This window comes from Panthera pardus, unplaced genomic scaffold, assembly GCF_024362965.1.
Source record: "Panthera pardus isolate Hobbes unplaced genomic scaffold, ASM2436296v1 HiC_scaffold_11, whole genome shotgun sequence".
In the NCBI taxonomy this organism is placed as follows: Eukaryota; Metazoa; Chordata; class Mammalia; order Carnivora; family Felidae; genus Panthera; species Panthera pardus.
The window spans coordinates 88208965-88221023 of NW_026526666.1; the positions used below are offsets into that span (position 1 = coordinate 88208965).

A 12059-nucleotide genomic window follows, 5' to 3' on the forward strand; every position below is an offset into this window, starting at 1 on the left:
GACAGAGCATGAACAGGGGAGGGTCAGAGAGAGGGAAGCACAGAATCTGAAGTAGGCTCCAGGCTCTGAGCTGTCAGCACAGAGCCCGACGCGGGGCTCGAACTCACGGACCACGAGATCATGACCTGAGCCGAAGTCCGCGGCTTAACAGACTGAGCCACCCAGGCACCCCTTAAATTGTTAACTTTAATTCAAACACAAAAGAAAGCCAAGTGACTAACTCTGGCAACTAAGCTGCCAAAACGCTGATTATCCAAAACTTCAGCATGGCAGAGCTGCCTCCACGCACTTTTAAAAAATTGAGATATAACTTACATCCCACAAAGTCCACCCTTTCAAAGTACACAATTCGGTGTGGTTTTTTTATATTTTAGTATTCACAAAGTTGAACAACCATCGCCATCATTTAGTTTTGGAACACTTTTATCACTCAAGAAAGGAACACTAGAACTACCAGCAGTCCCTCCCCGTCGTCTCCTCCTCCAACTCCCGGCAACCCAGTAACTTGTCGGTCTCGGTAAGATTTCCCTCTTCTGGACATTTTGCATAAATACGTGGCCTTTTGTGATTGGGCTCTTTCACTGAGCATAATGTTTTCAAGCTTCATTCATGTTGTGCCTTGTATCTGTATTTTTTGATGGCTGCATAGTATTCCAGTACATGAACACATAGATATATAGAGATCTACAGGTTTGGGTTTGTTGTTTTTTAACCATTCATCTGATGATATCTGGGTTGTTTCCATTTGGGGGCTATTGTAACTGACACGAGCATCCATGTACAAGATGTGGAGACAGTTTTAATTTTCCTGGCTAGGAAACCTAGGAGTGAAATTGCTGGGTCGTATGGTTGCTCTATGTTTAACTCTTTGAAGAACCACCAGGCTGTTTTCCAATGCAGCTACACCATTTTATGTTCCCACCAGCAATGTATGAGAGTTGTAATTCCTCCACCTCATCGCCAACACTTAGTAATTGTCTGTCTTCTTGATTATAGCCACACTAGGGGGTATTTTTTGTGGTTCTAATTTACACTTCCATAATGACTAATATTAAGCTTCTTTTATGTGTTTATTGGCCATCTTTGTATCTTCTTTAAAGAGATGTCTATTCACATCCTTGCTCTTTTATTATTATAAGAATTCTTTATATATTGTGGACATTAGACCCTTATCTATAATCCATATTTGGAATAGTTCCATCATCTTAAAGATCCCTTATGTTTGTTTGCAATTCCCATTCCCACCCCCAGTGCCAGGCAACCATTACGTTCCTGGGTTTTGAGTAAACCCCTCCAGCTAATGAAATTTTGTCTCCTAAATATGGTGAGATGGTGGGAGATCTCATTCTGCCTTTTGGAAGCCCTGGGCTTAGCTTCTAGCATGCCCTGGACAGCTCTGGAGTTCAGCAAGTGTCCTGTGAGAAATCCAGTCATGTATTTGGGGTACCTCAGGTTTCCAGTGTGCCCTGTAAACAAGAGCCTTGTGATTTTCATTTCCCCAGAAGAACCCCTCTGCATGGGCCAAACCCAGTCCTCAGTCCCAGGCCCAGAATCAGCAAATGCCCCCAGGGAAGAAAATTACCAGACCATCAGTTCACCTCAGAAGGGCTTCCTCCTCTGAAATTCCAATTCATTTAGTTCTTCTTGCTTCCACAGTTTTCTGATGTTTAAAAATATTATTTTGGTGTTTTTACTAGTTGTAGTATGAATGTTGTGTTGTCGTGACCTACTATAACCTACCCATCAATTACTGTAAGCTTTTAAGTCTTTATGTCTTATCAGGCAAGTCTGCTAGCCTACCTTCCCTTTTCCATATATTGGTTATTTGAGGGGCATTAATTCTTCCATATGAATTTTTTAAAATCCATTTATCTAGTTTACACACACACACACACACACACGCACACGCACACGCACACGCACACACTTGGGATTTGGGGGGAAAATATACTGAATTTATAAATTACTTGAGACTGAATTGAAACTCAAAGACTCTTAAGCTCCCTATCCATGAACGTGGTATACCTATCCATTGAGCAGGTTTCTATTAGGTCCTTTGATAATATTTTGCACTTTTCTTCATAAAGAATTGCACATTTTGACCCTAAATAGCTTATAGTTTATCTTTTAAAACAGTTTTATTTTTTGGAATAGGTAATATATTTGCTACAAATTTCTCAAAGCTCAAAAAAGTATACACTGACAATCTCCTACCAATTTTCCTGTCACCCAGGTTTTTCCAGAATTGTCACTCAGTGTCACTAGTTTATTAATTTTAATATGGTTAATATTAGTATATAGTAATTATATTTCTTCATTATTGTATCTAGTAAGCTGGCTTAATTTTCTTATTTCTAACAGGTTATTATGGATTTCCTTTATGTGTATGTATCATCTGCAAAGAGTAGCCATTTGGTCACTTCTTTTCCATCCCCTGTTCTTTCTACTGATTTTACTGCACTGGCTAGAATGTTTCTAATAAAATAGCTGTAGAAAGTAGCTGGATAATAGCCATGATAAAAGGCAATCTATGTATGAAATTTGCTATAGGTTCTTAGATGGCTTCACCAGGTTAAACATTTTTTTTTTTTTTTTTTTTGCCGCTGGTCCTATTTTGCTAAGAATGAGAATTATGAAAGTTCTTATCAAATTATTTTATCCACCTACTGAGATGACTATATTTTTCCCCCTTTAATCTATTAAATGTGCCGAATCACCCACTCATGGAAAAAAGTAGTCTCAAGTAAAACACTTTTACCCCAGGTTACTATTTATTTTCATGAGGGGGGGAAAAAAGAACCTTTTATGATAGTGAAAATATACTTTATTTTTTTAATACAATAGCTGCCAGCAATATACTGGTTCTAGAGAGAAAAGAAAATACAAGCATTCTATAATAAGCTTTCATTTGCCTTTTCAAGTAATTCTAAAGAAAATATTCCAATTCTGTTCAACATTATGACTTGGGGAGTTGAAATTTTTTCCATGATAAAAATATAATTTTGACGGTTCCAATCTTGATCATTTGTAAAGGATGGAATTAAAAAAGCCCATACAGTGTATCAATAATGAATACTTCCCTCTCAGAATCAAATACTGACTATAACCAGTATAAGAAAATGGTTAATCAATAAACTTGATGAAATGTGTATCAAAATGTTCATGAAAAAATACATTGCTATTTCTTCCCATTTTTTTTACCTTGCAGATATTTTCTAAATGGAGATTTTAAATGTACAGAAATAAAAGCTATCTACGTAACTCTGGAGAGATTCAAAACTCAACAGAAGTTAAAATGCCTAAACTCTAGAGTTGATCAACTTAGTGTAAGAATGTCAGAAGTCTCTTAATTGCATACAGATTGCTCAAGAATTTAAACATAAATTGTGTAAGCTGAGTTACCAAGAAATCAAATCGTATATGATTTTCATCACAAAAGCCAACAATCCTAATAAAAGAAGGCTAGAGAATATCTGCATCTACATTAAAAAAAAAAAAAAAAAAGGAAGTTATATCTGCTGAAATAAAGAGCTTTCCAACTGTTAAACACAAAAATGTCTCAGAATTCCTTGGAAAACAGTGAGAGTTTCCATTCAGAATCTAATGTTGTTGAAGGGGAAGGTAAGGGGTTTAAATGAAGGGGGAAATGATTCAGTAGTTGTAGAAATAAATATCAGATGATCCACATTATGTCAAATCATACACTAATTGCCATGAAAACTTTTATGTCCTAATATCTCCCAATATCTTAAGCCATGACCTTTCCACAAGTACAAAATGGGATTAAAAACAATGTTCTAGGATTATTCTCTTTACTAGCTTTTTGTCCATTTGCCAATCTCAATTTTATCTATCTTCCCTGATAAAGTAGTAAGGTCTTTCTACATCAAAATCAGAAGAGAGAAACCTGCCTTCCTTAGGTATCCAGAGGGACAGCCAAGTATAATCACGGGATAAATTTTTAAGAGACACTGAAGAGAATAAGTATCGAAAGTGGAAATACTTCACAACTGAATTTCAGAATGTGTTTTCCATCGCTCTACTTTGAGGAATGTGCCGCTGTCCTCATTACCCTCTCCTCTGCACCGAGGCCACCATTCACTTGGAAGAACAGACCCCCTTCTCTTGAATCTTTTTCATACTTCAGGCTGCGAGGCCCGGCTCAGTATCACCTGAATGCCAACTTACCACTTAGAAAGTAGGTGAGAAGTGGCAATGTGCGTCCCGGTGCAGATGTGACATTTTCACCCACTGAGGCTATAGAACCTCTCAATGATAACCTGAGTGCTCTTCTTGGAACCAGGTAAGTCGTCATCCGATATTTAATTATAAAAAGGTGGGTGCCCAAACTTTCGATCACCAATAAGGAGTTCTAAGAAAGGTAAGGCAAAGAAACTTCCCTGAGCCGAACGGAGACAATACGGAGCTCATCCTTCTACACCAAGCAATTACGGAGAAAAATGCAGTACATTTATAGAAATCAGGCTGCTTCCATAACACCAGTGCTTACTGAATGTTACCACATCAAAGTGGGGGGAAACACCGCCACTTTAAAGCAATAATATACTTGAATTTCCAAAAACAGCCTCTGAGAAATAGCACTTCTTAAACAAGTTATGTATAAAAAATTACCAAAAGTGTATTCGAGTCACAGCCATGGTCTTTGGAGCAGTATTTATAAAGTACGTTTTTAAAAAATGAATAAATACATAGCAGACTTTTTGTTTTATTTTTGCCAAGTTCATCCTCCCCTGTCACAGCATGGACCATCCCTGGTTTAGGACTTCAATCTAAAAAACAAGCATGCAGAGTGCTATCCCTCAGTGCGGCTTTAGAAAAATTTAATTGAAAGACGTACAATGACTGAGATTAGGCAAAACTCGGTAAATGCGTTCTCACCATCACAACTACAATTTAGTCCCAAAGGAGCGAACCATCCTCTAACCCAAAGTTTAACAGTAAACGGGAGTGGAATGGGAAAGCTCGTAACGTGTGTTTTATCTTGTTTTTAATATAGGGTGGAAAGTGCATTGTTTAGATGATCCACATTAATTAAATATGTTTTAGAAACAAAATTCTACTTGCCATTTTGACAAACCCACCCGACATTCCTTCGGTTAATATCTGTGAGGGTTAATCTTTACAAATCGTTGTACTGCGACAGCAAAATCAACTAAAGATCAGTTTATGTAGTGTTGCTCAAAAGATCTACAGACAGCAAGGTCTATGCTTACCTAAAAAGGAGCTTTTTAAATAAAGGAGGAAAGCAATATGGTTCTAAATGAATGGCACTGGGCAAAATACATACCAAAAAAAAAAAACAAAAAAAACAAAAAACCCAAAACAACAAAAAAAAAAACCACACAAAAAAAATCCACCACACATTTAGACAGAAGAGCAGGTGCCCACTGGTTTTTCTCATATGGACTTGAGGAAGACCTTGAGAATTATCATCTCTCTCTCTCTAAACTTTTAGCTTCTACATAGTGTCAGATGTTACAACTGGTTTGAGGGATAAATGCTTTCGGGCAAAAGTAAAAACCCACGTACAAAAGTGGAACGGCAAAGTTTGTAGTGACTTTCTGTGGAAGGCTCTCTTCACTGGTGGGAGCACACCCAGGACAGATCATCCCGAAACTGACGGATACGGCGGTATTCTGATATGGTGGCGATCCCTTCATATACGAAACACTCTAAAATTCCAAACATACATAAATATTCCTTGTACCACGCATTGTGCACCAGCTGGGGGCTGACTGAGGAGGTCACGGTTACTATGTTCACACATCAACACTCAAAGTTCCGCCGTCTACACAAAGTGAACAGACACAACAGTGAGGGTTCCGGAAGGATGGCAAACGACCTCTAAAGTGAAAAGAGCGTGATGGAGTGTCCCCAGATGGGGGGCAGGGGAAGGGGCAGGGGCAGGAAGGGGAGGCAGGGTGCAGAATTTTAACATAATACTGCTTAGGAGTGTGTACTTAAAGACAGCTACTATACCTGGTCTATCCTTGATCCTAATCCTGAATAACTGCATGTTCATGCAAAATAAGATTTCTACTTTATAGGAACAGGAGCAGTCTGTTAGGAAAAGCATGTTCTTAGGGGAAGACGTGAAGTCATCTCTCTCATAAGTGATAGTTTACTTGGTGAGTCTTTTGGCTACGTCGCTATATGCTATTTCAACCTCCTTGTCACTGGGACAGGTGTTGGTAAACTCATCCCTGCTATAAGCGTTAGTTAGGTATCTCCAGATGCCAGCCATCCCTTTCGGAATGTCAAAGTTGCGATATTTTTTGGCCACCACCTGAAAACACAAAGAGATCGAAAGTGAACATTTATTTTCCATGACTTGTACACCAGACATATCTCCAGTTTGGGGACAAACGAATTCCAACCATCTCTGAGAACTGCTTCTATTGGAGAAGTCACCTTCGTCCTAACTGGAGTTTTAAATAATGACAGGACTGCACACGACATCAGAACTTCAGTAGTGTCACCGTGACCGTAAACACCTGCTCTGGGGATCCAGGGAGGAGACAGCCAAGTGCCATTGCTCGATAGATACCTTAAAGCGCACATGCTGTTTGAGACGTCTGTTCTCCTTGGTCTTGACCTTTACTGCACAAGTAGTGCCTACTCCTATTCTAGGTAGCACAATGTCTTACACAAGAAACGCTCAGTAAATATTTTTTGCCTCGTACCAGATGATCACAGAACAGAATTTGACAATGTAAGTTTGTGTAGCAAACTCCAATTCCAAGTTACCTGCTACCTTTTTAAATTTTTATGTAGTCATAGGAAAAACTATTCTTCTTTCTCATATGCCTCAATTTTAAGACATAATTTTCCATTTAATTAACTCTAAAGGCATTTCAGCCGTTGCCTAAATAGCATTAATTTCTACTGTTCGGGGGTTCCTGGTCATATACAGAAGATCGAGGAAATTTCACACACAAAGAAAGCGCTATCTCAATAAACAGAGAAGGAGCCCCCTAATTGCAAAGTGACACCACATCCCATAGACCTACCTTGACAATGTGCAGTTTGGGAAGCAGGTTGCAGTCAGCTAATGTCATTTCATTGCCATCCAGAAATTTACGTGTAGAAAACTTAATGTCCTCCATACTGTTCTCATCAATTTCATCAGGGAGGGGAGAATTCAGATATTCATCCAGTTTCTGCAGGGTTTTCAAGAGACCCCTCTCCAATGCTGAAAGAAAGATGGGGATACTGTAAGAAGGAAAACCACCCGAGCCCCAAAATAGAAGCGTTCCTCTTCCAGCCCGTAACTACTTTATCAAATGCTTACGCCGACACGAAGCACTGTCGAACTAGACAGACAAGGTTCCTGCTCTCCTGGAGCTTATTTACATGGGGCCAGTATGAGACAAACAAATACATTTGTTCAGATAAATACAGAAACAAGCGGGACAGTTTCAGAAACCGGAATCCGTAAAACTTAATAACTAAGCGCCCCACTTACAAACACACTGTGGCCCAACACAGTTGAGGTTTAAACCAGAAAAGTGAGTGAGAAAAGGCAAAACCTATTAATTCAAATCTAGGGAATAAAATCTTGCTACGACGGAGATTCTTGCCCTGAATTTTAACGCCTGCTTCCCCAGGAATATTTGGATTTATCACCAAGAAACGTGTTAAGAAACTCCAATACAGACAATCCAAGCAGAAAACCCGAAGTTTCTGCACTGTCATGTAACACACAAGAAGCCAAGAATAGCACATTTTATAATAACATGGAAAACACAGAGGTCAGATTAGTGAGTTCAATTTATAATACTGAATCAGGGGGCTCTTCAGCCAAGTAGATTAAGATGCTATGATTGTTATAATTCAGAAATTAAGTGAGACAGAGCCACCCCTGTATACCTGATCAAGGTTAAGGACCTTCAGCAGAGGGGGTGGGAATGTCATTGGAGAGGACTGTGGAATAACACAGACAGGTCTCCTATTATCCCTTCTTATCCTCAGCCTTCCCAATCTACCTTCACCCCCCCGCCCCCCCCCACACCCTGAATGGACGAGCTCACACTGATGACTCCAGTGCTTGGCCATAAAAGAAAGTTAAATACCCTGAGGTGACAATCAATACGGTTGTATAAGTTTGAATAAACTTGGTTCCATTAGAGAAAAAGACAAAGTTTTCATATGCTACATATTAGGTATTTCACCAGCAACATAAATATGTCCTAACCCAAAACGTCTTCTTCCACATTAATCCCACCCACTCATCCCTTGGTCCCTTCCTAGCAGTCCAGATAAAAGATGGCAGTCTTAGCTGGATAAAAGGGGCTGTAGACATAAAAAGGAATAAATGGATTTTAGAGGTACTTAGGAGATAAAAACCAACAGAGCTTGGAAACAAAACTGTACATCGAGAAAGGACAGACGGGTGCCTGAGAGGCTCAGTCGGTTAAGCATCCAACTTCGGCTCAGGTCATGATTTCGCAGTCAGTGGGTTCGGACCCCATGTCGGGCTCTGTGCAGAGAGCTCGGAGCCTGGAGCCTGCTTCATGTTCTGTCAGCCAGATGCGGGGCTCAAACTCAGGGACCATGACATCATGCCCTGAGCTGAACTCACGGACCGTGACATCATGAGCTGAGCCAAAATCGGACGCTTAACCAACTGAGCCACCCAGGCGCCCAACACTTAAAAAAACTTTTAATAAATAAATAAACATTTTTTTAAAGTTACTTTATTTTATTTTATTTTTTAACGTTTTATTTATTTTTGAGACAGGGAGAGACAGAGCATGGACAGGGGAGGGTCAGAGAAAGGGAGACACAGAATCTGAAACAGGCTCCAGGCTCTGAGCTGTCAGCACAGAGCCCGACGCGGGGCTCGAACTCACGGACCACGAGATCATGACCTGAGCCGAAGTTGGACGCTCAATTGACTGAGCCACCCAGGTGCCCCAAAGTTACTTTAAAGTCAGTATCTGACAACTGCATACCTTGTAGTTTTTAATATGGTTTTTTTTTCCACTCTACCTGAAACGTTTTCTTTTTTAATATATAATTTATCACCAAGTTAGCTAACATACAGGGTATAGATACAGTATGCTCTTGGCTTCGGGAGTAGATTCCCAGGATTCATCACTTACATACACACTCAGTGTTCATCCCAACAAGTGCCTTCTTCAGTGCCCATCACCCATTTTTTAATATGCTTTTTAAAAATATGTATTAGTTATGCTCAGTATTTTAATATGAGCATTGTTAGGTTTTTTTAGAACTGTTAAATTTTTTAATTCAGGGCTGGTTTATATTAAACTAATAGTCTACTAAATCCTGAACTCCTTCCTTCTAATTCTTGTTATTCAATTAATACATTATTCTTGTTTCCCCGACCAATTTTTTCTTTGAAGGTGAAGTCCGTGTCTTATGCTTCTGTATATCGTCTAAAATTTATGGCACTCTAGTCAAGCACAAATTAAATGCCTGTTCAACATCTGTGCCAGACTGAGAAAGGCTAACAACGAAGCATAAAAGTTTAGAGTTTCTTAAATGTCTGGAGAGGGTTCAAAAGGAAATCATGTGAAAATGTAGAATAGATACTTTTAAAGTCAGACAAGGGGAGATATTTGTATCTATTACATCTTTGCGGGAAGCTGAAAACAGAGGCAGGAACTGCGTATTGCTAGGAACATTAAAGCCATTTTAAAATGTAAAGAAGAAACGGTAAAAATTTTTTACTTAGGTAAATATCAAACTGGAATGTATGTATGTCAAATGATAGGGGACAAGCTCCAGAACAAAGAACTACCTATTTTATTAATAAAAGGTCACTCCAGCCATAGCCGGAATCAAGTTAGTTTATTTCTTAGAGCAAACAGTTAAGCAGGAGGGCGCTAGAACCCAGTAAAATAAAGTTGAGGAGTTAGCAGAACTCAATTGCAACCATGGAAGTGACAAGGAATTAAGCCATTTAAAAATAGATCAAAAATACAAAGGCAATTAATATAACTTTTTGATTACATCCAAGTTATCACCATGCACACAGTCATCTGAAATGTCAAATTTATAAATTAACAAGAGAATGAAATGTGAGAAATAGGCGGGTTAGTGAGGAGTCCAGGGCTTGATGGAAAAGTTTTCACGGTTATACTTAAAAGGGCTGGGGACGGGCCAGCAGAATCTCAGGATGGTAAAAATAAATAAATAAATAAAAAACAAAGATTCAATATGCTTCCTATCAAAATCAATGAACACAGAATAAATACACATTAGATACAATGACTTGTTCTTTGATGGGTTTATAGTGAACAGAGTCACGGCCTCTATGGAGGAGAATACTGCCTGAATTCAAACACTGAAACAATGTCTCCAATGGCACTTGAGGGGAATGACAAGTCTGGGCAAGTCTATGATCTCCAAGCTACTCTAAATTCATCCTTTTCCTGAACTGGTTTTCAAATGTATCCAACAGAAAAATAAAATATCCTAAATCTACAATATTTGAAACATAATGCTTATCGTCCCAGATATAATAAGGCACAGACTAAACTTAAGAACCTAGCCAAACATTACAATTACTATTCTTTCCATCCTTTTGGACTTAGTAAAGCATCCACAATGAAGCTGAACTGCTGGACCTCATTAGAACGTGATTATTCATTAAGAATCTCAGAAAAAAGGGTATAGTAATGAAAACAAAGAACGCTGAATTACTTTGATTCCATTTTTTATGAAACAACACAAGGAAGCCCAACAAAACAAAGAAAAACAGAGGTGCCGAGAGGTACTAACAGAGCATCATTCAATAAATATAATGAAATTTTGAAGACAAACCACGAAGGAATCTAAAGCTAAGAGAAAGAAAACGTCAACATTAACCACTAGAAGGCAATAGCAAGCCATGAGAAAGTAGCTCTTGTCTTAGCACTGTTACTCTAATACCCCTCCTGTGGTAATGCTGATATCTCTACGAAGGTACTTCAAAAGCTCTCCAAAAAAAATTAGTACTTAATTACAATAGAGGCCATACAATTAGTTTTAAATTAATTCTGAAAATCAAAACACCCTTTCTTGCCTATGAAAATATAGCAAAAATTTTCACACACACACACACACACACACGCACGCACACGCACACACATGCCAGGGTCAGAAGTGTGGGGAAATGAATACTCTCACATTAGTGAGAATATAAACTGGTGTGGACTTTTGAAGAACAAAACCTTCTGACCTATTTAGAATGTAGCACAAGGACACGGTGACTGGCATCACTGTTTGTGATAATAAAAAACAAAACAAAAAACTTGAGACAATCTATATGACTATCAACAGGGAAATAATTAAATAAAAATCCTTATTGTGGAACACATTAAGCAACATTTCTAAAAACTGAGGTAGATCTATGATCTCCAAGCTACTCTAGATTCATCCTTTTCTTGAACTGGTTTTCAAATGTATCCAACAGAAAAATAAAATATCCTAAATTTACAACATTTGAAACATAACGCTTGTTATGTTTTTTGATATGGGAAGACTTCTACAACATAATATGTGAAAAAGACAATAGCAGAATGTAAAACACACATAAATACACACTCATATACAATGTTCGCAAAATTACATAGAAAAAAGGATGAATACTAACTGTTGGGGAAGAATTTATATAAGGTTATTAAGAAGGACACTGAAATTCCATTAAATTTATTTCTAAACTATTGTAACTTTTTTAGTAAGCATACATTACTCAATCACTGTATAATTTGAATGAGTAAATGCAAGGCAGGAAGCATGAAATGTAACACGATCATGCTAATTTCAATAAAGGGTAATCTTACACAAACAATTTTTAAAGGCCAAGTAGAAAATAGGGAGTGGTAATGAGTATTTGAAGATGATTAAATCTACAATTCGGTTACATAGTTACAATGGTGAACAACCACCCTCTGATTCCAAACACTTCCGGGGGGGGGGGGGGGGGTGGTTCGACAGCCAAGGAAGAGGGGAGGAAAGATGAATTTTGAATAAAAAGGAACTAATTAGAACTTACAGAGATCCCTTGCCTCCATTTAAAAATAGGAATT

The 12059-nt window shown here is 38.4% G+C and overlaps 1 protein-coding gene across 1 annotated transcript in view; it reads right to left on the minus strand.

Moving 5' to 3' along the window:
- Positions 1-2752: 2752 nt before the first annotated feature.
- CLIC4 (chloride intracellular channel 4) overlaps positions 2753-12059 on the minus strand; it is a 66654-nt gene continuing 57347 nt past the window's right edge. The window contains exons 5-6 of the mRNA XM_019461835.2: positions 7032-7213; positions 2753-6307 (exon numbers count right to left, since the gene is read on the minus strand). Of these exons, the coding sequence (XP_019317380.1) occupies positions 6143-6307; positions 7032-7213 (347 nt within the window). The 3' untranslated portion in view covers positions 2753-6142. The remainder of the gene's footprint in view (positions 6308-7031; positions 7214-12059) is intronic.